The following is a 27993-nucleotide window of genomic DNA, read 5'->3' on the forward strand; positions in this document are numbered from 1 at the left end:
TGAACATAGGAGGCAGTATTATAGTACTTTTATTCTTGTACATAGGGGGCAGTATTATAGTAGTTATATTCTTGTACATAGGAGACTGTATTATAGTAGTTATATTCTTGTACATAGGAGCAGTATTATAGTAGTTATATTCTTGTACATAGGGGGCAGTATTATAGTAGTTATATTCTTGTACATAGGGGGCAGTATTATAGCAGTTATATTCTTGTTCATAGGAGGCTGTTTTATAGTAGTTATATTCTTGTACATAGGGGGCAGTATTATAGTAGTTATATTCTTGTACATAGGAGCAGTATTATAGTAGTTATATTCTTGTACCTAGGAGGCAGTATTATATTAGTTATATTCTTGTACATAGGGGCAGTATTATAATAGTTATATTCTTGTACATAGGGGCAGTATTATAGTAGTTATATTCTTCTACATAGGAGACTGTATTATAGTAGTTATAATCTTGTACATAGAAGGCAGTATTATAGTAGTTATATTCTTGTACATAGGAGTCAGTATTATAGTAGTTATATTCTTGTACATAGAGGCAGTATTATAGTAGTTATATTCTTGTACATAGGAGGCAGTATTATATAAGTTATATTCTTGTACATAGGAGCAGTATTATAGAAGTTATATTCTTGTACATAGGGGCAGTATTATAGTAGTTATATTCTTGTACATAGGGGGCAGTATTATAGTAGTTATATTCTTGTACATAGGGGCAGTATTATAGTAGTTATATTTTTGTACATAGGGGCAGTATTATAGTAGTTATATTCTTGTACATAGGAGGCAGTATTATAGTAGTTATATTCTTGTACATAGGAGGCAGTATTATAGTAGTTATATTCTTGTACAGAGGGGCAGTATTATAGTAGCTATATTCTTGTACATAGGGGGCAGTATTATAGTAGTTATATTCTTGTACATAGGGGCAGTATTATAGTAGTTATATTCTTGTACATAGGGGGCAGTATTATAGTAGTTATATTCTTGTACATAGGAGGCAGTATTATAGTAGTTATATTCTTGTACATAGGGGCAGTATTATAGTAGTTATATTCTTGTACATAGGAGGCAGTATAATAATAGTTATATTCTTGTACATAGGGGCAGTATTATAGTAATTATATTCTTGTACATAGGAGTGGTATTATAGTAGTTATATTCTTGTACATAGGAGGCAGTATTATAGTAGTTATATTCTTGTACATAGGAGCAGTATTATAGTAGTTATATTCTTGTACAGAGGGGGCAGTATTATAGTAGTTATATTCTTGTACATAGGGGGCAGTATGATAGTAGTTATATTTTTGTACATAGAGGTCAGTATTATAGTAGTTATATTCTTGTACATAGGAGGCAGTTATATAGTAGTAATATTCTTATACATTTATAGTAGTTATATACTTGTACATAGGAGCAGTATTATAGTAGATATATTCTTGTACATAGGGGGCAGTATTATAGTAGTTATATACTTGTACATAGGAGCAGTATTATAGTAGATATATTCTTGTACATAGGGGGCAGTATTATAGTAGTTAAATTCTTGTACATAGGGGCAGTATTATAGTAGTTATATTCTTGTACATAGGGGCAGTATTATAGTAGTTATATTCTTGTACATAGGGGACAGTATTATATTAGTTATATTCTTGGACATAGGGGGCAGTATTATAGTAGTAATATTTTTGTACATAGGAGGCAGTATTATAGTAGTTATATTCTTGTACATAGGAGGCAGTATTATAGTAGTTAGGAGAGTATTATAGTAGTTATATTGTTGTACATAGGGGACAGTATTATAGTAGTTATATTCTTGTACATAGGAGCAGTATTATAGTAGTTATATTCTTGTACATAGGGGGCAGTATTATAGTAGTTATATTCTTGTACATGGGGGGCAGTATTATAGTAGATATATTCTTGTACACAGAGGGCAGTATTATAGTAGTTATATTCTTGTATATAGAAGGAAGTATTATAGTAGTTATATTCTTGTACATAGGGGGCAGTATTATAGTAGTTATATTCTTGTATATAGAAGGAAGTATTATAGTAGTTATATTCTTGTACATAGGGGGCAGTATTATAGTAGTTATATTCTTGTACATAGGAGGAAGTATTATAGTAGTTATATTCTTGTATATAGGGGGCAGTATTATAGTAGTTATATTCTTGTACATAGAGGGCAGTATTATAGTAGTTATATTCTTGTACATAGGAGGAAGTATTATAGTAGTTATATTCTTGTACATAGGGGCAGTATTATAGTAGTTATATTCTTGTACATAGGGGGTAGTATTATAGTAGTTATATTCTTGTACATAGGAGCAGTATTATAGTAGTTATATTCTTGTACATAGGAGGCAGTATTATAGTAGTTATATTCTTGTACATAGGGGGCAGTATTATAGTAGTTATATTCTTGTATATAGAAGGAAGTATTATAGTAGTTATATTCTTGTACATAGGGGGCAGTATTATAGTAGTTATATTCTTGTACATAGGAGGAAGTATTATAGTAGTTATATTCTTGTATATAGGGGGCAGTATTATAGTAGTTATATTCTTGTACATAGAGGGCAGTATTATAGTAGTTATATTCTTGTACATAGGAGGAAGTATTATAGTAGTTATATTCTTGTACATAGGGGCAGTATTATAGTAGTTATATTCTTGTACATAGGGGGTAGTATTATAGTAGTTATATTCTTGTACATAGGAGCAGTATTATAGTAGTTATATTCTTGTACATAGGAGGCAGTATTATAGTAGTTATATTCTTGTACATAGGAGAGTATTATAGTTGTTATATTCTTGTACATGGGAGCAGTATTATAGTAGTTATATTCTTGTACATAGGAGGCAGTATTATAGTAGTTATATTCTTGTACATAGGAGAGTATTATAGTTGTTATATTCTTGTACATAGTGAGCAGTATTATAGTACTTATATTAGAATCATTGTCTCCCACTTATCTCACCCTAGACTTTACCTGTAACAGCTCTAAAAGTCCTATTTTGTCTGTTCTTGTTATATTTACAGTCACAATAAAGTAATGTACCTGATTTTGCTGCTTTACTAATATAAAAAACTCTAAATGATGAATAAATCGCTCTAGGGCAGAACTAGGGGGGCAGGAATAATCCAGTTCGGTGTGTTATCAATGTGATGTGTGAGTACAATCAGAACCCAAGCGGATATAGTATATAAACTGATTCAGGAGTCAATGAATGTAGAGTAGCAGCAGAGACTCCAACAATCAATACATAATGAAGCTTTTACATATCGGAGCCTAAAGGGCTTTTACAGAAATAACATTGAAAGTTTCCAGAAATTAAAACCCTTAATCATCTCCTGGGAATTACAGGTACCAAACAATATGGCTGCAATATTGTACCGCGGTTGACACAACTCTTTTCCAGATAAGTGGAAGATTTTTCCCCAGACATTATGGCAGGCTCACATGACCGTATTTGAATTGCGTATAATACGCGGTGCATCGTGGCAATTCAAATAGATTGATTTTCGCTGCTATACTCACACTAGCGTGTTTTCGTTGTGTATAATAAGCATTCTATTTTACTGCATTTTACACGCATACAGCTCTATTGTTCTCTAAGGGTGCATACAGAATGCTGTACTTATGCAAATACATTGCATAAAAGCAGGTTTCATCACCAACACAGAACGGGGTTCTTTACTGTAAGAGCAGTGAGACTGTGGAACTCTCTGCCTGAGGACGTGGTGATGGCAAAATCGGTAGGGAGTTTAAGAGGGACTAGATGTTTGATGTCTTTCTAGAGCGCTATGAAATTACAGGATATAGACATTAGGTAACAAGCGGGGTTGGCGATCAGGGTTTTGCAGTCAGGTAGAACTCAAATGTTGATTGAGGGATTATTCTGACTGACATTAAAGAGTCGGGAAGGAATTTTTTCCTCCAAATGAGCCAAATTGGTTTCTGCCTAGTTGGTTTTTTTTGTCTTTTTTGGATTAAATAGACAACCTCAAAAATTGCTATATACTGCAATAAAGGGGCATGTTATAGACTCTCTGCTTCAGCTTGTGGGAGAGGAAAGGGGGAGCAGTGACCCCAACATGAAGGGCCCATGAAAACAACCAAGTGCCATAGTCAATCCTCGGAGAGATATATAAATGACTCTGATTGGTGGAAGTGTCAGAAGAAGGGAGGGGCTTGGTAATCTATGATGGGCAATTTATATAACCTCTCAGAAAATGCATTAACCCTTTCCAATCCACTGTCTGACCTGTGAAGACATTATAATTTAAGGCTGTACAGCTCCGATGTTGGAAGACGTCCGTCGGGGTTCTCTTACTGTATATTGCCAGCCTCTCTGCTGTTGGAGCCTATCCAACGTGTCACCTCATGCACTACTGGCTTTGGCCAGCAGATAGCGCCGTTGTATAACGGCAGAGAAAAAGTAAGCCCCCTAGGAAAACCAGGATACAAATTGGATTGGAAAGGGTTAATGGGAATCATCACTTTAATAAAGCAGAAGAAACATGCAGAAGAGGGGAACTTGTACTGTGCGCAGACCATGCTGACTGTGCAGGACTATGTGAGAAGAGAGGAAATGATACTGTGTATCTAAGCATGTATGAGCTTACGGCAGATATTACACACAGAAGATATGAGCAGGGATATGTACTCCCCGCGTGCTTTGTACACCTTTAATAATAGCGACCTGACTAATCACACAATGCAATGCTGTCATCATTGTCACATTGATGTAAAGCTGGGAACAGTTTTGTAACAGTTTTTATTAATTATAATTACAAATTATGTTTATTACAAATCCTATTAGTAAATCTGCCCTCACCTGCCCAGCTCCATCTGAAAGGGGGCAAATACTTACTCATAGCAAAAGTGGACGTAAGCCCAAGTTTATGGAGTCAGGAGTTTAGTAAGCCCCTAATAATATAAAGGGCGCTGCAGTAAGATGCGGCTGACTGATTTAAAGGCAAATACCTCCTCGGGCTTAAACACATGAGCGAGCGTTTGTCCCGTTTTACGTCTGTGAAAATCACGGTCACAAAACTATCTGGATTCTCGTGTGTTAATGTTATGTGTGAGAAAGAATCGGACTTACCCTGTAGTTCTCGCACTGAGTTTTTTTAATGCGAGAAAAATAGGGCAGGACCTAACTTCGTGCGTTTTTTCTAAATTTTCAAACTTGTGCGCAATACACACAAAATTGTGTATTATAGTAGTTATATTCTTGTACATAGGGGGCAGTATTGTAGTAGTTATATGCTTGTACATAGGGGGCAGTATTATAGTAGTTATATTCTTGTACATAGGGGGCAGTATTATAGTAGTTATATTCTTGTACATAGGGGGCAGTATTATAGTAGTTCTATTCTTGTACATAGGGGGCAGTATTATAGTAGTTATATTCTTGTACATACGAGGCAGTATTATAGTAGTTATATTCTTGTACATAGGGAGCAGTATTATACTAGTTATATTCTTGTTCATAGAGGGCAGTATTATAGTAGTTATATTCTTGTACATAGAGGGCAGTATTATAGTAGTTATATTCTTGTACATAGGGGGCAGTATTATAGTAGTTCTATTCTTGTACATAGGGGGCAGTATTATAGTAGTTGTATTCTTGTACATAGGAGGCAGTATTATAGTAGTTCTATTCTTGTACATAGGGGGCAGTATTATAGTAGTTATATTCTTGTTCATAGAGGGCAGTATTATAGTAGTTATATTCTTGTACATAGGGGGCAGTATTATAGTAGTTATATTCTTGTACATAGGGGGCAGTATTATAGTAGTTATATTCTTGTACATAGGAGGCAGTATTATAGTAGTTATATTCTTGCACATAGGGGGCAGTATTATAGTAGTTATATTCTTGTACATAGGGGGCAGTATTATAGTAGTTATATTCTTGTACATAGGGGGCAGTATTATAGTTGTTATATTCTTGTACATAGGGGGCAGTATTATAGTAGTTATATTCTTGTACATAGGAGCAGTATTATAGTAGTTATATTCTTGTACATAGGGAGCAGTATTATAGTAGCTATATTCTTGTACATAGGGGCAGTATTATAGTAGTTATATTCTTGTACATAGGGGGCAGTATTATAGTAGTTATATTCTTGTATATAGGAGGCCGTATTAGAGTAGTTATATTGTTGTACATAGGAGCAGTATTATAGTAGTTATATTCTTGTACATAGGAGCAGTATTATAGTAGTTATATTCTTGTACATAGGGGGCAGTATTATAGTAGTTATATTCTTGTACATAGGAGGCAGTATTATAGAAGGTATATTCTTGTACATAGGAGGCAGTATTATAGTAGTTATATTCTTGTACATAGGAGGCAGTATTATAGTAGTAATATTCTTGTACATAGGAGGCAGTATTATGGAAGGTATATTCTTGTACATAGGGGGCAGTATTATAGTAGTTATATTCTTGTACATAGGGGGCAGTATTATAGTAGTTATATTCTTGTACATAGGGGGCAGTATTATAGCAGTTATATTCTTGTACATAGGGGGCAGTATTATAGTACTTATATTCTTGTACATAGGGGGCAGTATTATAGTAGTTATATTCTTGTACATAGTGGTAGTATTATAGTAGTTATATTCTTGTACATAGGGGCAGTATTAAAGTAGTCATATTCTTGTACATAGGGAGCAGTATTATAGTAGTTATATTCTTGTACATAGGGAGCAGTATTATAGTAGGTATATTCTTGTACATAGGGAGCAGTATTATAGTAGTTGTATTCTTGTATATAGGAGGCAGTATTATAGTAGTTATATTCTTGTACATAGGGGACAGTATTATAGTAGTTATATTCTTGTACATAGGGAGCAGTATTATAGTAGTTATATTCTTGTATATAGGGGACAGTATTATAGTAGTTATATTCTTGTACATAGGGGGCAGTATTATAGTAGTTATATTCTTGTACATAGGAGCAGTATTATAGTAGTTATATTCTTGTACATAGGGGGCAGTATTATAGTAGTTATATTCTTGTACATAGGAGGCAGTATTATAGTAGTTATATTCTTGTACATAGAGGGCAGTATTATAGTAGTTATATTCTTGTACATAGGGGGCAGTATTATAGTAGTTCTATTTTTGTACATAGGGGGCAGTATTATAGTAGTTGTATTCTTGTACATAGGAGGCAGTATTATAGTAGTTCTATTCTTGTACATAGGGGGCAGTATTATAGTAGTTATATTCTTGTTCATAGAGGGCAGTATTATAGTAGTTATATTCTTGTACATAGTGGTAGTATTATAGTAGTTATATTCTTGTACATAGGGGCAGTATTAAAGTAGTCATATTCTTGTACATAGGGAGCAGTATTATAGTAGTTATATTCTTGTACATAGGGAGCAGTATTATAGTAGGTATATTCTTGTACATAGGGAGCAGTATTATAGTAGTTGTATTCTTGTATATAGGAGGCAGTATTATAGTAGTTATATTCTTGTACATTGGGGACAGTATTATAGTAGTTGTATTCTTGTATATAGGAGGCAGTATTATAGTAGTTATATTCTTGTACATAGGGGACAGTATTATAGTAGTTGTATTCTTGTATATAGGAGGCAGTATTATAGTAGTTATATTCTTGTACATAGGGAGCAGTATTATAGTAGTTATATTCTTGTATATAGGGGACAGTATTATAGTAGTTATATTCTTGTACATAGGGGGCAGTATTATAGTAGTTATATTCTTGTACATAGGAGCAGTATTATAGTAGTTATATTCTTGTACATAGGGGGCAGTATTATAGTAGTTATATTCTTGTACATAGGAGGCAGTATTATAGTAGTTATATTCTTGTACATAGGGAGCAGTATTATAGTAGTTATATTCTTGTATATAGGGGGCAGTATTATAGTAGTTATATTCTTGTACATAGGGGGCAGTATTATAGTAGTTATATTCTTGTACATAGGGAGCAGTATTATAGTAGTTGTATTCTTGTATATAGGAGGCAGTATTATAGTAGTTATATATTTTTATATAGTAAATATTACCTATGGCTCTATAACTAATAGGGCTGTCTGTTCTCAGTTTTGTAGGAAGAGCAGCTGAAAATATAATCTGTTTCTCTACCAATGGTAACACTGTGTGGATTAAAAGAAGAGCAACATTTTTGAACCCATGAAAGTTTGGTTGTTACTTAAAGGGGCAGATTGATTTCTTAGAACAATTTTATCAATTTGACCGATAGTGACTCCGGTTTCTGTACTGCAGTCACTTCCCATTTAGAAATGGAGTATTTGTGGTTTTCACTTTTCTTTTGAAAATCAAATAGTGGGAAGTTTAAGCCGATGTTAGGGGACGAGCGTCCTTTCTCCTCTCCGTCTCTGGCTGGGCCTGGATTTCAGCTGAGGAGCTGCTGCTGTACAGAGGGGTCAGGCCTTGGATTACATGGTGATGGCTTATGAGGAGAGAAGAATCAGGTAGTGGAATTTTTCCATTTTTTATAATTATATTGAAGACTCCGCCTTCTGATGACATCACAGCAGTAGATATTTCTGTATATATTATATAGAGTTAGCAGTCATACCCAGGCAATAGTGCCTGATGGGTCCAAAGCCCCTTGCTACTTAAGAAGACGCAATTATTATGCATGGAACATGGTAAGTGGAGACCCTGATACACATTGTGCAATGCATTTCAGGTGCTTTAAGCTGCTCCTCTGCTCAAATGTCATCATTGTAAGTATTGTTGGTTTTAGAGAGTATTTGTCACCCTGAGATGCTCCTCTCTTCAGGTTGGGTGTTCGCTTTTACACCTGTTTTCAGGGTTGCACCATCCAGGAACTTAGAGCAGCACTCACCCTGAACTGGAGGGGGCAGCATGTGTGCTAGAATGGGCCTATACAACAAATTTCTTTGGCTGGAACAGCCCTTTAATTCATGCAAATTAGGGGAGGGTCACATTTTTAAATGGGGGAGACCACAATAAGTCAATTACTGTAGAAATCAAGACCTGCATCATGTTTATCAATATCACCGCAGCACAACCGCCTAAAGTAACGTTATACACGAATGCGCATAAACGATGCAAAGTTCGTATATAACATGGAGGAACGTTCAGCAGCAAGTATAGGTGGATTAGTCATCCAACACCAGTGAGTTAAGGGAAATGAGGAATATGTAATTCCTGTATTTATAAACTGTGACTTTTTGATGCTTGCGCGAATTTGGCGTCTGCATGAATCGTTCAGTAGGGTACAGGCGCCACCTGGTGGTTAAAAGAGAGAATACAAGTGTTATTTTGGTAAGAGGGCAATGTATCAGGGGGTGGGGGGGGGCTTTCTCCAGACAATCCCAAATGTGCACCTGCAACAAACTAAGCCTAGCAGAAGAGATGGTTTTGTAGTTTTGACTGATATTCATGACTATGGATCAGATCTTGCCATCTACACTGCTCAGCTGAAGAAATTCAATTTTTAATTTTGCATTTGTCAGTTTTAATTTTTCTACATGGGGAGATAAGCGGCTGCCAAACACATTTGTTAACTCTTTTCTTCATTGAGCAAATCCAACTTGCCAAGCCTTGCTTTCCACGTCAGCAGACGTTGGTGGATGGTGGGCCTGACATTGTGCACTTGAGATTGAAGTTGGACCATGTAGATATCAGTAGTATCTAATTATTATGTGACCTGACATTACCTGCTTTTCCCAAGGGCTTCCTTGACCAACTTCAAGCTGGCCTAGCTTATCGATAATGTGACGCTGCTCCAATTTCGCCATAAGCAGGGATTTGCCAGGGTTGACAATACACATTCTAGTACATTTCAGTGTCCCAGAATACCTGGAGATGCATATGGATAACCCCCATCATCCTCTCACTAATATTAATGACGCTCGTTATGTGCAATAGACCAAATGTATTCAAACACTTGTGGCTTTTCACAACTTATGTTTTACCTCTAATATTTTATTGGCTGAAATTAGTAATTGGGCCCCCCTTAGCAGCCCCAACAGTAATAGTGCCACCAGTAGTGGGTCCAGCAGTAATGGGGCTGTCAATAGTGACCTCAGTAGAAACGTTGCCCCCCAGTATTGGTCCCAGCAATAATAGTGCCACCAGTAGCAACCCCAGTAGTAATAGTGCCCCAAATCAGGACTGGTCCCAGCAGTAATAGTTTCACCAGTGGTAGCTGCAGTAGTAATAGTGCTTCCAGTAGTAGCTGCAGTAGTAATAGTTTCACCAGGGGTAGCTGCAGTAGTAATAGTGCCACCAGTAGTGGCCCCAACAGTAATAGTGCCACCAGTAGTGGCCCCAACAGTAATAGTGCCACCAGTAGTGGCCCCAACAGTAATAGTGCCTCCAGTAGTAGCTGCAGTAGTAATAGTGCCTCCAGTAGTGGCCCCAACAGTAATAGTCCCACCAGTAGTGGTCCCAGCAGTAATAGTGCCTCCAGTAGTAGCTGCAGTAGTAATAGTGCCTCCAGTAGTGACCCTAATAGTAATAGTGCCCCCAATAGTGGCACCAATGATAATAGTGCCTCCAGTAGAAATAGGGCCCCTCTTTGTGCCCTCTCCAACCTGGACCTCCAGCTGGGCAGCAATCCCACATTATCAAGTATTTCTCTCATCCTGTCCTTCTAGCTCCCGTTTGGCCGACACTGCTGTAATCAGAGGCTGTGGCTCCTGACTTTTCTGACTTCTTCCCCCACCCTTGGGTTCTGGGTCCTGTACGCATGGCAGTTGCTGGAGGGAGAGGTTAGTGGTGACAGCCCCTGATTACAGCAACAGCCAAAGGAGCTAGAGAGAGAGAGTGAGTGAAATGCTTGATAATGTGCGGCTGCTGCCCGGTCGAACGTGCTCTCAGCCAGCAATTCTTTTTTACTGGCTATTAATTTGGTCGGTAAAAAGTAAATACTGGCCCCAGGCTTTCAACTTAATTGCCAGCTGGGCTCGTGAGTTACCGGCCAGGTGGTAACCCTACTTTAGGCCCAACATGACTTATTTTTGGAATTCTAGTTTGGGCTTGCTGGGACTCAAGTACCGGTTTGTCCACAATTTGTTAAAATGGGCAGTAAGAACACTGCTTTTTATCTTAAGGATTATCGAACATCTGGTAGAGCTCTCCTTTAAGTGTTGTCTTCTGTTTGCTTCCAGGTTCTGAAGTAACCATGTGATCACCTCCACCCGAAGCATGGACAACGTGACGTCCGTCCCCATCGGGAAGAATTCATGCACTTTCCATGAAGAGTTTAAGCAAATCCTCCTTCCTGTGGTCTACTCCGTGGTCCTTCTTTTTGGTCTACCACTCAACTTTATCGTGATCCTTCAAGTGTGTCTTTCGAGAAAGGCGCTCACCCGCACCGCCATCTACACCCTGAATCTAGCGGTGGCTGACTTCCTCTACGTCTGCTCCCTCCCTCTTCTCATCTATAATTATGTCCAGCATGACTACTGGCCATTTGGGGACTTCACTTGTCGATTTGTCCGGTTCCAATTTTACACCAACCTCCATGGTAGTATCATGTTCCTCACCTGCATGAGCTTGCAGAGATACATGGGCATCTGCCACCCCTTATCTGCCTGGCACAAAAAGAGGGGCAAAAAATTCACATGGGTGGTCTGTGGGATTGTCTGGTTTATTGTCATCGTCCAGTGTATACCCACCTTCCTGTTTGCCTCTACAGGAACTCAGAGGAATCGGACAGTTTGCTATGACTTGAGTCCTCCAGCCTTATCCTCTCGGTATTTTCCGTATGGCATAACGTTGACTATCACTGGCTTTTTAATCCCTTTCATTGCCATTTTATGTTGTTATTGTGCCATGACCAAAATCCTCTGCCAGAAGGATGACCTTGCCGACATGGTGACACGTCGAAGAAAGGACAAAGCCATCCGCATGATCATCATCGTGGTTATCGTCTTTGCCATAAGCTTCTTTCCTTTCCATCTCACCAAAACCATCTATTTGGTTGTACGTTCCAAGTCCGGGGTTCCATGTTTGCAGTTGCAGACTTTTGCCATTGTATATAAATGCACAAGGCCCTTTGCTAGCATGAACAGCGTCCTTGACCCCATCTTGTTCTATTTTACCCAACAGAAATTTAGACAAAGCACCAAATTATTAGTAAAGAGGGTCACCGCCAAATGGAAGACTGAAGGAACTCTACAATGACAATTAGAGTGAAGTCTGAGACTTTAAGATTAAGAGCCACTTATTTGTAGAGGCTTTCTTGGGACGTCCAGGCGATGGTAAACTGGGCCAGTGCCTTAGCCTATTGGGCTGGTTTGTTGCCGGATGCGGACGGCTCTATACATTGTTCAGTGGCCTGGGTTGGTATAGAGAGCTAAGCCCCTTTTGAAGTAAATTGGACTCATTCTGCCATACCAACCCAGGCTACTGCACAATTTATGGAGCTATTTGCTTCCAGCACCAAAATAGCTCTGGACACTAAGACACCAGCCCAAGCAAAAGTCTGATCACCATGGGTCTCAGGCAGTGGACCCCCGACTATCTGCTGTTAATGACCTATCATGAGGATATCTCTTCAATAGCTGGAAATGGGAAAACGTATAACTAATATAAGCAAAATATAAAGGGGTTGGCAATGGGGTCAAAACTCACCCCTGTCTACTGAACAAACATCACATCCACCAATTCTTTCTCCATTTGTGCCACATAACAGTATCCACTACTACATGTTGTCTCTGTATTGCCAGGACAGATGACAACAGAGGAAAAAGGCAGAAAGCAGCATTAAAATGGTAATATGAAACTTGTGCAAAAGGTATCTTGATTCTAAGTCCAAAGATCTCAGAAAGAGAGAAATTACAGAATTGGATGGTTTCTTAGGGAATGTTCTATACCCACAGATTGGACGCCATGTGGCACCGCAGATCCTTTCTGCGTGGCGCTGTGTATATTGTACATACAAAATATCGTGAAAAATGTAAATAAAAATTGGAAAATGTGAAGTGAATGGCAATAAACTGCACCATTCGGATAGTAGAAGGTGAATGTGCAGTATTATATTAGAGACGAAATCACGGATTGTAATGAATTACAGCATTCAGTAAATTCCGTAAATCCAGTAATGCGCGATTACCATTTGTTCTATAGGGTGCAGCCTGGTGGAGCTCCGTGCCCGCGCCGCGACTATCACACACAATGTGCCACATTGATGCATACACATACACTACAGTTACATACTGGCTCACTGTGTGGTGATCATGCCTCAGGTTCTACATTGTGAAGATTCTCTGAATCTGGCCTGTAAAATCTTGCTTGCTGCAACTTCCAGTTTTTTGTTCCACAGAGGGCGCTCTTTAGCATCTGTTTTTATTGTGCATTTTTTAGTGGGAACTCTTAAATGGATATTTGTATCTTAGCTTTTCATGGGTGAGATGATAAACCTGCAGGTAGTTTCCCAACCACCTCATCAGGGGCTATCGAAACAGCCGAGGCGGCAGCCTTACACTATTTACATAACTCCCATTGAAGTGAATGGTTGTTACAAAAAATAGCGTAAGGCTGCCGCTCCAGCTGTTTCCGGTGCACTAGACGGTTTTACATTTCATACGGGACAAGCCCTTTAGATGAACTCACTATTGAGTGCATTCTACTATGTGCATTAGGATGGCTTCACACGGGCATTTTTTCGCACACCTCAACGCAATGTATTTACGCAATGAACTTTTTTTTTTTTTTGCATGCGCATTGGCAAATTTTACTGCGCTTTTTGCGCACACAGTATGTTAATTTCTGCGTAACAAACAAACACGCACCAATTTAAATGGGGAGTGTATTGAACACTCTGCAACTCCCACAGACTTCTATGGGGACCCATGGTGCACAAATGCGCACAAAAACACAGCAGTTCCTATTTTTTTGCATGTGTGGGAAATGCGTGTGCAAAAAAAGGAAATGAAAACGAACCCAGTTTTTTTTACGTAGAATTGCGCGCGTATCGGCACATAGTACTAGTACTTTCTACGCAGGAAGGGCTACTTCACACGCAAGTGCAACACACCCTTTCTGTGGATGAAAAGGCTATTTAGCCTAATGAGCCCCAGATGTGTGCTTTTTTTTTTGGCGTAGTGTTTCACGCTTCCCCTTGCTTTTTTGCGCACCTCTCATAGACGTCTGTGGGAGCCTTTGCTGCACAAAACGCAGAAAGATAGAGCAGGTCCTACTGTTTGCCGGCAGCTGATGGAGTCGAACACATTGAAGTCAATGGACTCTATTCTCTGTGCTTAGCGCACGTTCGTGTGAAGCCGCCCAAAGTGAGAATTCTTTACTGCGCCCTTTGCTGAGTACATTCTATAGGGTGTATCCTATATAGCACTGTCTTCGGTGTGAATTCTATTATGTGGACTCTCCATGTCTGCTTTCTACATTGAGCATTCGACTCCCAATCCATTCTTTGGTGTGAGCTCCTTATTCGTGTGCACATCATTTCATATCCATTCTTTAGCCGCTGCAAGGTCCTCTCATCTCCAGGAGCCCCATGACAGCCACAAGTGCAAAAGGGAAATAAGAACCATGCAGACAGACTGCTTCAGAGTTTTTGCCCCTCATCGGTGGGCAGGAGGTTGCTGGCTTGGCTGGCTGGGAGGTATGATGAAGCTCATGATGGGTATAAATCTTAGGGAGAGCACCAAGAAGGTGTGAACAGACTTATAAGGCCATTCATGCTCCTATGGCAAATTTATGCATAAGAGAAGATGGAACAATGCCTCTACAGCGCCACCCATTGGAAGGCAACATTCCTGCAAGTCAATGTAACAAGCCTTGTAATAATGGCTGGGAATATAAGTCAGAGCCAGAGTCTTCTCCAGAAGGGAAAGATCACCGTGTGCAGGTAGTTTTGGTAGTCTGCAATGAAACGTAGCCACAAGTGCTACTATTTATCACAGACTCTCTTGGCTAGGACCTATAGGTGTATCTGGGTACAGCCTACTACAGTGTGTGCATACGTTACTGTGTATTCTATTGTGCACATTGTTTGCATTCAGTAGGTTCAGTTCTTTAGTGGTTTGTTATTTAATGTGTGCACTGCATAGGTCAGTTGGTGTGAGTTCTTTAGTGTGAAGGTACCTTTACACGGGACGACTCTCAGTCACATAAGTGCCTAACAGCTGTCCCACTGACTATTGCTCAACTATCGCTCCTATGCTTTACAGTCATTCTATGAATGGAAGCAGAGCAAGCAAGAGATCATTCCGGTCCTCCTGCTGATTATCGGCAAACCGCAAATACGCAATTCATACATGTGGTAGATAAACACACGGATAATGCTGGTGTGAGAGAGCGCTTACTCTTATCAAATGTCGATAATGTATTCTTTTGTCAGCACTAAACTTTCAAAATGAATTGTTTCTTTTAAGGTGTTGTCCCCTATGATTGGACACGACACCTTTCTTTGTTCATTACCTTACTTTGGCCATTACTTTGCTCTATTTATAAAAATAACTGAGCTAGTCCTCAGAAAGAGCACAGTGGTGACTTCACACACAGTTGATGTTTCTTGTTCTTTCTTCGATGATCATTACTAATAAATTTGGACACTTGAGAGAACTCGGATCGCAGTAGCTTTACTGCCAATTCTAAATGTAAAGGAGTACTCCAACAGCAGTAAACAGGCAGTTCTTCATAGATGAAAAACTGCCTGTTTACACGTGCCGATAGTCACTTGGGTTTTAGTTCTGACAAGGGATTTCTCTCTCAGGGCGTTGTTGGCGGTCGCTTGTACACAGGACTACTATTGCCCCAATTCTTTTTTCCAGCTTATTTCGAATGGTAATTACTGTGTGAAGGCACCTTTAGGTGGATAATATGATGGATCTGATCTTCAGCCTTCGCCTTTTGGTGGTGTTCTCTAGTTTATCTTTTTTGTGTGTTCTTTGTTTTTAGGCACTTTTTGTATTGTGCTTTCTATATAGAGGGCCTTGTTTAGTGCTCATAGAGGTCTGTTCATTTCCTACACATTAGCAGCATGGATGTGTAATGCTGGTTGCTTGTAAATGAACACAGCATGCTAATGTGTCATTAGAACCATAGAAAAACGAGGGGGCGCAGAAAATCCTCACCTCACTATAGAAAATGTGACTCTCACAGGGTGTTGTAACAAGGTCTAATGGAACTAGAGGAGAAAACATACAGGAGAAGGGCCACACAGCAAAAATGAAATAGGGCCCAACACCGTCCAGCACTGCAGGAGCCTTAATGAAGTCACACTGGCTGCTTTTGGAGAAAGAAATGGGGCAAATACACTCATTGTCAAAAATAATCGCTCCCCTAGTTGTTGGTATGGAATGAAACTTTCATCGTTCACGACACCAAATAGAGGCGACTGTGAGTGGGTGTCAAAGGCAGTAACGTATTGAGCACCATGAGACCAAATATCCTTTAGCCAAGCGCCTGGAAATGGTTCCACCAGATATAACGATGGCGCCCCCTGTCTCTGGATGAGGGACAACAAAACAGTTGGACAAACCTCTCTACTGGTGGCCTGTTGAGGGTGTTCCGAAATCTCCTCTCAGCGTCGTAGAACCGTCTAGTGGCCAACAAGTTCTACACAAGTAGAAGAAGAGGTCACTACACACAAGGAGCCTCCGAGAGCCTCTTATAGGCCAAGGGGGGAACCACTTTTAGGGTCTCTGGTGACCGTTCACCTAATCACCACAACTCTAAACATTTGTATATCTGCCTGAGATGGAACTGCAGGACAAGTTTTGCAGAAAAACGACTTCTTCTTCTGGGGGCCGGATTTTTTTTTTGATAAAGACTGTATATGCAAAGTCTATTGCACTCCGAGGGCCTCGTAATATCCACAAGGGGCCAAAACCTTCCTAAAGACGCTTTTGAAGACAATTTGTAAATATATCTTTGAATGATATTTGTAGCAGGCTGAAGTGGGGGCGAACTTTGGGATTCCTCATCAATATCCGGAACAATTGTTCCCCAAGTTGGACTCCGCTTTTAGTGGAGAAATAATGGTGAGATCCCAAACAGCATCCATTAAAGACACATCACAATGGACATCTCAGATGATGTTATACTGTTACCTTGTTATCTGGGAACCAATCAAAGTCCACATTTCATCTTTGCAGGGCAGGTTAGACAATGTAAGCTTATTTGGGGTTTGTTGGAAGTTTTCTTCCCTGAGACCCAGAAAGGTTCAGTAAGCTGAAAACAAGCACATGTGTTTTTGTAATGGCTTGTAGATAGGACTGTCAGTGATGCAAGCTTCGTCCTTTTCTATAATGTGATAATTGTACAGTGATTATGGTCTGTAAGTTATGTTATCATTGAGCACTATATTGTACATTTATATACTGTATTGCATTAATGTCCTTATTGTAGGGGCGGGCTATACCACTGCTGTACATCACTGAGTAGTAGAAGAGGACAATGGGGAGGGGGATCGTTTTTATTCTGAAAGCCCCTAATATACATTTCGTGTAGTAGAAGCTATCAGAAAAATAATGCACCCCTTCCCCAGTGTCCTCCTCTACTACCATGTTTCCCTGAAAATAAGACAGTGTCTTATATTAATTTTTGTTCAAAAAGGTTTAACTTTTTTACATGTATAGCTGCCTGGACACTATTTAAATTGACTTTTTAAATTAACTGTTAGCAGGGCTTAATTTTGGAGTAGGGCTTATATTTCAAGAATCCTCAAAAAGCCTGAAAAATCATTTTGCATCCTCAAAAATTCTGGAAAATCATGCTATGTCTTATTTTCAGGGTATGTCTTATTTTCAGGGAAACAGGGTGTTGCTGTATAATTTTACACAGACCTTTCAGTTCTAACCACTCTACATGCTACCATATTCTAACCAAATTAGTGAACTGGGTCGCTGTTTATTTTAATTTGAAACTTCACTTCTGTTCATATGTATTAAAAACTGATAAAAACGAATAAATATTAATAAAAGTGAAGTTTTAAATTCCTGCTCCAATAAACCGTGAACTGATCCCTGTATTATTATACAATGGCAAATAAAGGGGACAGCTATGGGGTGAAAACTTACCCCTGAGCAATGATCAGATAATATGGCCTCCAATGCTGTCTGCTTAGGTCCTTCATTTGTGTTACATGCCACTACTGACTACAGCGATTCTGTCTCTAGATGGACACTTTGTCTTCACACTCAGCCATATGGGTTCTAATGATATTAAATCCCATCTCTGGGGAAACCCTATGACCTCTATACAGATATAGCAAGCATTAACTTGATACTTAATGCATTAATTGCACAGATGCAGCAAACATTAAAATGACAAAAACATTCCTATTGATTGAGTGAACTGAATCAGTTAAAGGGGTTGTCTCGCAGCAGCAAGTGGGGTTATACACTTCTGTATGGCCATATTAATGCACTTTGTAATATACATCGTGCATTAAATATGAGCCATACAGAAGTTATTCACTTACCTGCTCCGTTGCTAGCGTCCCCGTTGCCATGGTTCCGTCTAACTTCGGTGTCTTCTTGCTTTTTTAGACGCGCTTGCGCAGATGCATCTTCTCCCTTCGGCTGGTCTTGGAAGCATCGGCGTTTTGGCTCCGCCCCCTTGTACGCATCATCGCGTAGCTCCGCCCCATGACGTGTGCCGGTTCCAGCCTCCTGATTGGCTGGAATCGGCACATGACGGGGGCGGAGCTACGCGATGACGCGAAAAGGGGGCGGAGCCAAAACACCGATGCTTCCGAAGGGAGAAGATCCATCTGCGCAAGCGCGTCTAAAAAAGCAAGAAGACACCGAAGTTAGACGGAACCATGGCAACGGGGACGCTAGCAACGGAGCAGGTAAGTGAATAACTTCTGTATGGCTCATATTTAATGCACGATGTACATTACAAAGTGCATTAATATGGCCATACAGAAGTGTATAGACCCACTTGCTTTCGCGAGACCACCCCTTTAAACCCTTGTTTTGGATCAAACTTTGCTAAAAGTACAGTTGGACACAAACCTGAACCAAGCTTTTACAAAAGTTCTACTGTAAACAGGGTTCATGTGGTTCGGTTCGCTCAACACAAGTCCTGAACACTGGTATAAAACACTAAGAACCATGAAAACCCCGTATAACACTCTCAGAGTACTAGAAAGGGCTTTTACAGCTCTTAATGTTATATACCAGTTTTAGGGGTTTGGGGGAACTTCCGGTTCAGGGCGCCCACCCACTGGCGATTTTTTTTTCTTTGCGTTTTGCGTTTTTTCTGCAGAGCAATTAGAATTGAATGTACTCCTGTCCACTGGCGTTTTGCGTTGCGTTGCGTTGCGTTTTTTAACATAGGAACTGTCAGTTGCATATGTGTCCTTATTTTTCTCCTAATGCACCCATGAATGTCAATGGAAATTAATGGAAAAGCCGCGAAAACGCGGCAAAAAACGCCGCGAAAAACACGGGAAAAACGCGGGAAAAGTTCATGCACGAAAATCGAAAACGCCAGTGGGTGGGCGCCCTCAGTCTGAACTGATTCGGACTGAAAAGACCTTTTTGCAAAAGTTTAGTGAATCAGTCAAACCAAACTCTTCCAAAGTTTGCTCGTCACTACAGAACAGGAGCAGGCAGATGTGGATCCGCTTTGCAGCACCCTGATTTGACTTTGGGCTAAATCTGGAGGAAGTACCTGGGGTACCCTAGTTTTCACCCTTTCACCCCACCAGTTAGGCTTGGCTGGGTGGGAGGTATGATGAAGCTCATGATGGGTATAAATCTTAGGGAGAGCACCAAGAAGGTGTGGACAGACGTATAAGGCCATTCATGCACCTATGGGAAATTTATGCATAAGAGAAGATGGAACAATGCCTCTACAGCGCCACCCATTGGAAGGCAACATTCCTGCAGGTCAATGTCAGACCTTTTAACAAGCCTTGTAATAATGACTGGGAATATAAGCAGGGCAGAGTAGTCAGCAACAAGCGGGAGTCATAAAACCCATGAGAGCATATAAACTACTGATCAGCCTTACATAACAGGGGGAATCAAATTGCTTAGGCATCTTTCTTAGAGGGGAAGCTGCCTAATATAGTCAAGACTAAGGGGATAGGTTGGAGAAAGTGTAGCTGGATACATGGTGGCCCTTTAAGTACGATGGCAGATGCGTGAACGTGCCCTGTGGGCATAGGTTAGAGACTGGGAGCTAGGAAGGCCATGTTGTCTGCTGCCTGAAGAAGAAGAATGTGAACGGCGACCAACTGCAGCAGCAACAACAGGAGCAGGTGGGATAAGAAGGTGACCGCGATGGTGCGCAGGGACAAACACAACAAAAGCCATTGAAAAAAACTATTTAAAGTTTGCTAGAACTGTTAACTTAAAGTGTTAAAGGGGTCTGCCACGCAAAATGCTATTCATGACCTTTCTTCAGGATAGGTCATCAATAGTTGATCAGCTAGAACCTGTCCCTTGGAATCCCAACTGATCAGGTGGCCACTGGTAGAGCTATAAATACAAAGGGGTCGAAGTGGAAGCTGCTGCTCCAACCCTGGTGTAGTGGCCGGCGCTTGTAACTGCATCCTAACATAGCAACATAGTATGTTAGGCTGAAGGGAGACAATTTCCATCTAGTTCAGCCTGTTTCCACCCCACCCCCACCCCAACTCCTTGTTGATCCAGAGGAAGGAAAAGAAAAATTCCCTTCCATAATGGCAGTCGGAATAATCTGTGGATCAAAGTTTGAAAATTCCTACCTGAGTCCAAGACCCGGATCAACAACCCCGTTGGTTATTTAATGTCTATATCCTGTAATATCATAGCGCTCTAGAAAGACATCTAACATCTAGTCCCTCTTAAACGCCTCTATGGATTTTGCCATCACCACGTCCTCAGGCAGAGAGTTCCACAGTCTCACTGCTCTTACAGTAAACAACCCCCTTTTGTGTTGGTGATGAAACCTGCTTTCCTCTAATCGTAGCGGATGCCCTCTTGTTACCGTCGCAGTCCTGGGTATAAACAGATCCTGGGAGAGATCCTTGTATTGTCCCCTCATGTATTTATACATAGTTATTTGATCACCCCTTTTTGGTGCCTCTCTGGGTATTCCAGTCCCGTCATTCCATGTATTAGATTAGTCGCTCTTCTTTGAACCTCCTCCAGCACTGTAACATCTTTCCTGAGCACCGGTGACCAGAACTGTACGCAGTATTCCATGTGAGGCCTGACAAGTGCCTTATATAGTGGGAGGATAATGTTCTCATCCTTCGCCCCTATACCTCTTTTAATGCACCCCAAGACTTTATTAGCTTTTGCAGCAGCTGACTGGCATTGGTTGCTTCAGTTTAGTCCACAATCCACTAGTACCCCCAGGTCTTTTTCCATCTCCCTTTTCCCTAGCTGTACCCCATTTAATGTATATTGGTGACATGCGTTTCTCCTGCCCATGTGCAGAACCTTACATTTATCCACATTGAACCTCATTTCCCATTTCCCCCCCAAGCCCCCGGCTTATCTCGGTCCGTTTGTAGCCGCACATTGTCCTCCGTTGCATTGATTATATTGTATAATTTTGGGTCATCTGCAAATATTGATATTTTGCTGTGCAGCCCCTCTATCAGGTCGTTGGTAAATATATTGAACAGAATGGAGCCCAATACTGATCCCTGTGGCCCCCACTAGCAACGTTGGCCCAATCAGAATACGAACCTTTTATTACCCCCCTCTGCTTTCTATCTCTGAGCCAGTTCTTTACCCAGATACACACGTTTTCACCCAATCCGAGCTGCCTCATTTTATAGATCAGCCTATTATGCAGCACGGTGTCAAAGGCTTTAGAGAAGTCCAGATATACGAGATCAATAGACTCTCCCAGGTCCAGCCTAGAACTTACTTCATCGTAGAAGCTGATCAAATCGGGGTCTCATTGAAATCAATGGGAGCTGCACCTGCAGTTACAAGTGCTGGCCACTACACAGAGGTCAGAGCAGTGGCTTGCACTCCATACCCCTATATAATGTGGTGCTGCTAGCGGGAGCCTGATCAGCAGGGACCTGAGCGGCGGATCCTGGCCAAACAACTATCGATGACATATCTTGAGAAAAGGTCATCAATGGTATTTTGTTTGGAAACCCCCTTTACGTATCAAGTACATGTTTACTATGTCTATATGTGTACCTACAGCATGCACTGAAAGCACTTTATTAAATCCCCCCATCTAGTAACATGTTGGACTCCTTTGGCCCTCAGAACCACAGTGCAGGAATATCGGCCACTGGGGACAGGAAGCTTCTTGTAGTTGTCGCAGATTAGATGGTGGTGCTGACATGTTCTGACCAGCTGACAGGAAGGGGTCAGCGATTCATGCTGCTTGTGCAAAATTCTGACCTCCCATCCGTACAGGGCAACAGAAATCTGGATGCATCCGACTAGATGTTTTTCTGCTGCTCAGTGAAACTAATTTCTGTGCTCTTCTGCCCCCCGGAGACTCACCATTCTTTTCCTCTTAGACACAATCATCTTTGTTATAGTCCATCCGTTGTAAGGCATGGTGAGTTATGTGTTTGCACATGTTAGTTGGAGCTCCAGCATTGTATTTGGCTACTCCTGACTGTGCAGCACCTGATGGTCACAACGAATCCTGACATCCTCCTATGACCCCTTTCCATCCACAGGATCTCCTTTTGCTGGATGTTTTCCACAATCATGTCATTCTCTGTAACATGAGAAACCCCCCGCGGTTGGCAGTGAGGCCCCCGGCTAGTCTAGCACTGATGACCGGCCTCGTTGGAAGTCGATCCGATCGCTGGATTTTCCCATCTAATGTGGATTCACACTGAAACTGATCCACGGAAAACTTGTCACGAGATTCTATGCCTCACTCCGGGGTCACGGGGAGCTTTTTCCATATAGGGAAGCGCCAATTGTGAGGGGGCCGGGGGCTTTAATAAAGGGGTCATTCAGTGTACATTAGATCAAATTATGGCTATATGCGATTGTGTATAATCTGGATGAGATGGAAGGATGTATATGAAGTATTGATGTAACGGACGGCACTGCAGACTTCTGCGCTCCTGATGTATCTATTATAAGCAGTATGTAACATTGTAACCACTGTCTGACAATGTGACTTCTGTTCCCGGGCGGCTCTTATATACAGTAAATGTTCTGTTGTATAAACTGGTTCTCTGAATAAAGATACAATATGTGCAGTAATGGTGGCTTAATATCATGTGCGGTAAAAGGCGTTGTACCGCAATTACAAGTTACCCGCTATCCACAGTAAAGGGGATAACCTGCTGATTGGTGGGAATATCAACACTAAAAGCCCCAAAGATCTCAAAAAAGGGAGTCTCGTGTCCCGTTCTCCTGTCACTGCGGGGATCACTTCTCCCCCCGCAATGACATCATTGTGAATGGAGTACTTGCTGAGCATGCGCAGTGAGCTCACCATACATTTCAACGGGGTTGACAGGAATAGCTGAGCGGGTGCCACTTGGTATCTCCGCAGCCCCAATGAAAGGGAATGAAACATTAGTGTGCCTGCGCAACCAGCACTGATTTCAGGCTTACCTTATTGCAGGGATGTAGTAACCCCACAGTGAGGACGACGGGGGACACAGAATCCTGATCCTCGAGATCGGTGGGGGTTCAGCAGTGAGAAGGGTGATGCTGGTCTAGTAAACTGAAGGACCAGTGGTCAAATACGCGTTCTTTTAGAAGTGAACATGACAAACCTGAATCAACAGTGTGATGCAGCAGCAAAAAAGACAAACCCAATTCTGGGATGTATTAAGAGAAGCATAGAGTCTAGATCACGTGAGGTCATTATCCCCCTTTACTCTTCCTTAGTCAGACCTCATCTGGAATACTGGGTCCAGTTCTGGGTACCCCACTTTAAAAAAGACATAGACAAACTGGAGCAAGTTCAGAGAAGAGCTACCAAGATGGTGAGCGGTCTGCAAATCATGTCCTATGAGGAACGGTTAAAGGATCTGGGAATGTTTAGATTGCAGAAGAGAAGGCTGAGAGGAGACTTAATAGCGGTCTACAAATATCTGAAGGGCTGTCACAGTGCAGAGGGATCAGCCCTATTCTCATCTGCACAAGGAATGATAAGAAGCAATGGGATGAAACTGAAGGGAGTGTTACGTTCGTGTGCGCAAACAAATACCGGGCCCACACGAACGTGACCAGGACACAAACAGGAACTGACTAACGACACACACTCGCCAAGCATACCTGTACACATAAGATGCTAAAACTATAAGAGTACGAGGTATTGGTTCATATATTGGCCAAAATACTTAAGCCCGCAAGCCGCGATCAAAACACCTCATTGGCTTGCGGGACCGTATACTTGCAAGACAACTGACCCCAAATGCAGGGAGAATGGCAGGACCCTACCTAATAAGCAAGGAGATCGCCTCGATAAAGGCGGGCCTACGCTGGAACCTTGGTCCTGTCTATCCCTCAAGGGTTAATACACAGCACCACAACAGACCGGCACACAGAACACAAATCACACAGCAACACACCAGGGTTATCATGTCAGACACCACCATATAGAACAGGACTGTTCACTCCCATGTCTAGACACCTGCACAGACATACAGAACATGATAGTGTTCACACCATATACACAGAACAGGGCTATCCACACCTAATGTCTGGTCGCCTGCACAAACAATGGACTAGCCCCTGTTCACCCACATAACACATATACAGGCATGCAAAACCAACAAACCCTAGAGTGAAGGGAAACTAGCTTCCTCTTGCAGATGGAGGATATTTAACTGCAACCAGATTGGTGGTAAATTGCTAGCAGAAGAACACCACACCCAGCCAACTCAATCATTCCACACCTGTGGGGCTGTGCTGCTAGAAACCTATGTGGTACAACAGAACCCAGACAGCATAACCCTAACAGGGAAGAGACACAGACTAGATATTAGACAGTGGGGGTGAGGAGTTCTCTGTCAATGGAAGTCTTCAAACAAAGTCTGGAGGGACACCTGTCTGGATGGTGTAGTGAATCCTGCACTGAGCAGGGGGTTGGCCGGATGACCCTGGAGGCTCCTTACAACTCTACCGTTCTGGGATTCTATAAGTGGTGCAAAAATAAAAAGCTAAGACTCTGGCACGACCGATAAGTAATAATTGGTAATAGGTGTTGTTGCCAATAAAGTACAGCAGTGGAAAGGTCTGATGAAGAGGTCAGCAAACCTCAAAACGTGTTACATTACTGAGTTTTAATTAAAAAAATAAAGCACCTCTGGATCCGGCACAACTTTACTGACAACTTATAGGTTGCACCCTAGCTGTCAGGGTGTGCTGCTGGGATCTGTAGTACTAAGGTTCCTAGCAGAACACCTTCACAGGTTGGGGTTAATTGAGCTGTGGGTGTGGTATTCTCCAGCAGCCAATCCCCTTTAGTCTGCAGCACATATAAACGCAGCTCCTGTCAGTCTGAGACTGGTCTTGTACTGTTTGGATGTATCTGTTTGTTCCCACTCAGATCTGTGTTTGCATGTAGGTCTGTTGTGTCTCTCTGCTTCTCTAAAGATGGTTTGGACACCTTTAGTCCTTGTCCGCAGCACATACAGCCTCCCCTTCCCCCAACAAGTGAGGCCTCCAAACGTCTTATGTCTCACTCTGTGTGTCAGTTGGTGGATCCCTGACACAGCTCCCTATGTCAGCTCGGTGGCTGACTGTCCATCTCCCCCTGTATGAGGACACATAGACTTGCTGTGGAGTTTCATGAATAGGTGTAGATTTACGCCACAATTTGCACCATTTTGCGGCTTTAATATTAATAAATCCTTCTAAAAGTTTAGACCACACCCATTGGATAAGACACACCCACTTATCAAAATTTTTTGCTAGTATGTGTCAAAAAATAATATTGTTGTATAGTTTTGGTGAATACAATGATTTGCAATGATTGTTGGCATAGTTTATACCGAAAACTGCCACAAATACACAGATTAATTCCCCCAATGTCTATTGGAAAGTTACAGAACTTTTCACTGCACGATGATAAGGCTTTATTTATCCACTCATTGTCAGTGACCTCCAGCCTCTAGAGGTTGTCGGATGGATTCTCTGTGTGATTGTAATGCTGATATAAGTGATTACAGTATCAGAGCAAAAGGATTATTTATTGTGGAGAACCGACCCCCTGTAGGGAAGCCCTAGTACCCTGTTGTACCACCTCTAGCTTGGATACAAGATGTGATACGGGCGGGCATGGAGGCTCTAGTACCCTGTTGTACCCCCTCTAGCTAGGATACAAGATGTGATACGGGGGGCATGGAGGCTCTAGTACCCTGTTGTACTGCCTCTAGCTTGGATGCAAGATGTGATACGGGTGGGCATGGAGGCTCTAGTACCCTGTTGTATCGCCTCTAGCTTGGATACAAGATGTGATACGGGTGGGCATGGAGGCTCTAGTACCCTGTTGTACCGCCTCTAGCTTGGATACAAGATGTGATATGATCCTCTCTACTGGTGGTCTGTCGGGGGTCCTGAGCCCGGTCACCTTGTGTGCCCCCATCCACTGGTCCCAACCCCTTCTAACAGTCTGGTCAGACGCTCCTCTCTACTGGTGGTCTGTAGGGGGCATCCTGAGACCGGTAACCTTGTGTGCCCCGATCCACTGGTCCTAACACCCCCTAACAGTCTGGTCAGATGCTCCTCTCTACTGGTGGTCTGTCGGGGGCGTCCCAAGCCCGGTTACCTTGTGTCCCCTTACACATCCACTGGTCCCAACACCTAACAGTCTGGTCAGACGCCCCTCTTTACTGGTGGTCTGTCGGGGGTCCTGGGCCCGGTCACCTTGTGTGCCCTCACACATCCACTGGTTCCATCACCTCATAACAGTCTGGTCAGAACGGCCCGGTGGGGGACAATTCATCGATATGACCATCCAGCTTCTCACATTCGTGATTGTTTTTGACCTAGAGTGTAATATATATATTGACCAGTAGGCGGCACTGAGGATTAAGGAATGAAGTTCATATCTACAATGTTTCACGTATTCAACATTCTTGGAGTTTCATGACAGATACATCAATACAAGTCATATATACAACATGGAGATGCTCAGAACCTTTTTGATAGGACACTTGTACCACTGACAAGAGTTACATGAGAACTGCGCTCCAATAAAAGTGAATTTGTTCCTATTGGAAAGAGACACAAATGTTGCGTATATTGTTCCTTTGTGCATACAGTTCGTTATTTTTGGTGTGGGCGACAGTCCTCATAGTCCTCATTGTATTCTTACCATTGTAATAATCTGGGAAAGAATCATCCAGATACACAATTCACCTACAGGACCGCACATTATATGTCTTCGGTTTGGGTGAAGGTTTTCAGTTGGCCACAAGACTTACGTACCACTAGCTAATCCAGCTAACGATTCCAAAGATAACGAGCAGAAAAGGAATCAGACCCAATGAGAATAAAGTGAGATATGTAACTATGGGCAATGACAACTGGTATCGAGGAGGGAAGGACGGGTGATCACCAGTGGTCGGTAACAGAGATCAGGTATGTGGTACTGTGAGACGGGCAAGGGGTTTAGTTAGTGCGGTTAGCTACTATTGCAGTGTATTATATCTATTAATGTAGGCAAGGTGTAAAAGGCAGATAGTCATGGCAGACCTGGGGGCTTAATAGTTTTATAGGCATGGTAAGCCTGGGGGTTAATAGGCATGTAACCGAGGCAGATCTGAATGTCTAATAGGTAGATAGCCAGGGCAGGACTGGGAGCTTAACAGGGATCTAGCCATAGCAGACCAGGGGCCTAATAGACATCTAGCTATGGCAGACACAGGGGCCTAATAGTTATGTAGCCAGGGCAGACCTTAGGCTCCAAATAAATATTGAGCTATGTCACATCTGAGGATTTAATAGGTATCTAGCCATGATAGACCAGAGCCTAATAGGCATTTAGCCGTGGCAGACATAGGGGTCTAGTAGTAATGTAGCAAGGGCAAACTTGGGGGCCTAATAGACAACTAGCCATGGAA

At 41.7% G+C, this 27993-nt stretch overlaps 1 protein-coding gene across 3 annotated transcripts in view; it reads left to right on the forward strand.

The window, feature by feature from the left end:
- P2RY6 (pyrimidinergic receptor P2Y6) overlaps nt 1–13504 on the forward strand; it is a 65777-nt gene extending 52273 nt beyond the window's left edge. Inside the window, exons 1-2 of one of the 3 annotated variants that reach the window (XM_066588320.1) lie at nt 8365–8500; nt 11174–13504. In XM_066588320.1, coding sequence (XP_066444417.1) covers nt 11211–12191 — 981 coding nt within the window. In that variant the 5' untranslated portion in view covers nt 8365–8500; nt 11174–11210 and the 3' untranslated portion in view covers nt 12192–13504. Of the gene's footprint in view, nt 1–8364; nt 8501–8559; nt 8681–11173 lie in introns of those variants that run through there. The other 2 variants (XM_066588321.1, XM_066588319.1) reach the window with 2 other exon arrangements.
- The last annotated feature ends 14489 nt before the right edge of the window (nt 13505–27993 follow it).

This window comes from Eleutherodactylus coqui, chromosome 1 (genome assembly GCF_035609145.1).
Source record: "Eleutherodactylus coqui strain aEleCoq1 chromosome 1, aEleCoq1.hap1, whole genome shotgun sequence".
Lineage (NCBI taxonomy): Eukaryota > Metazoa > Chordata > Amphibia > Anura > Eleutherodactylidae > Eleutherodactylus > Eleutherodactylus coqui.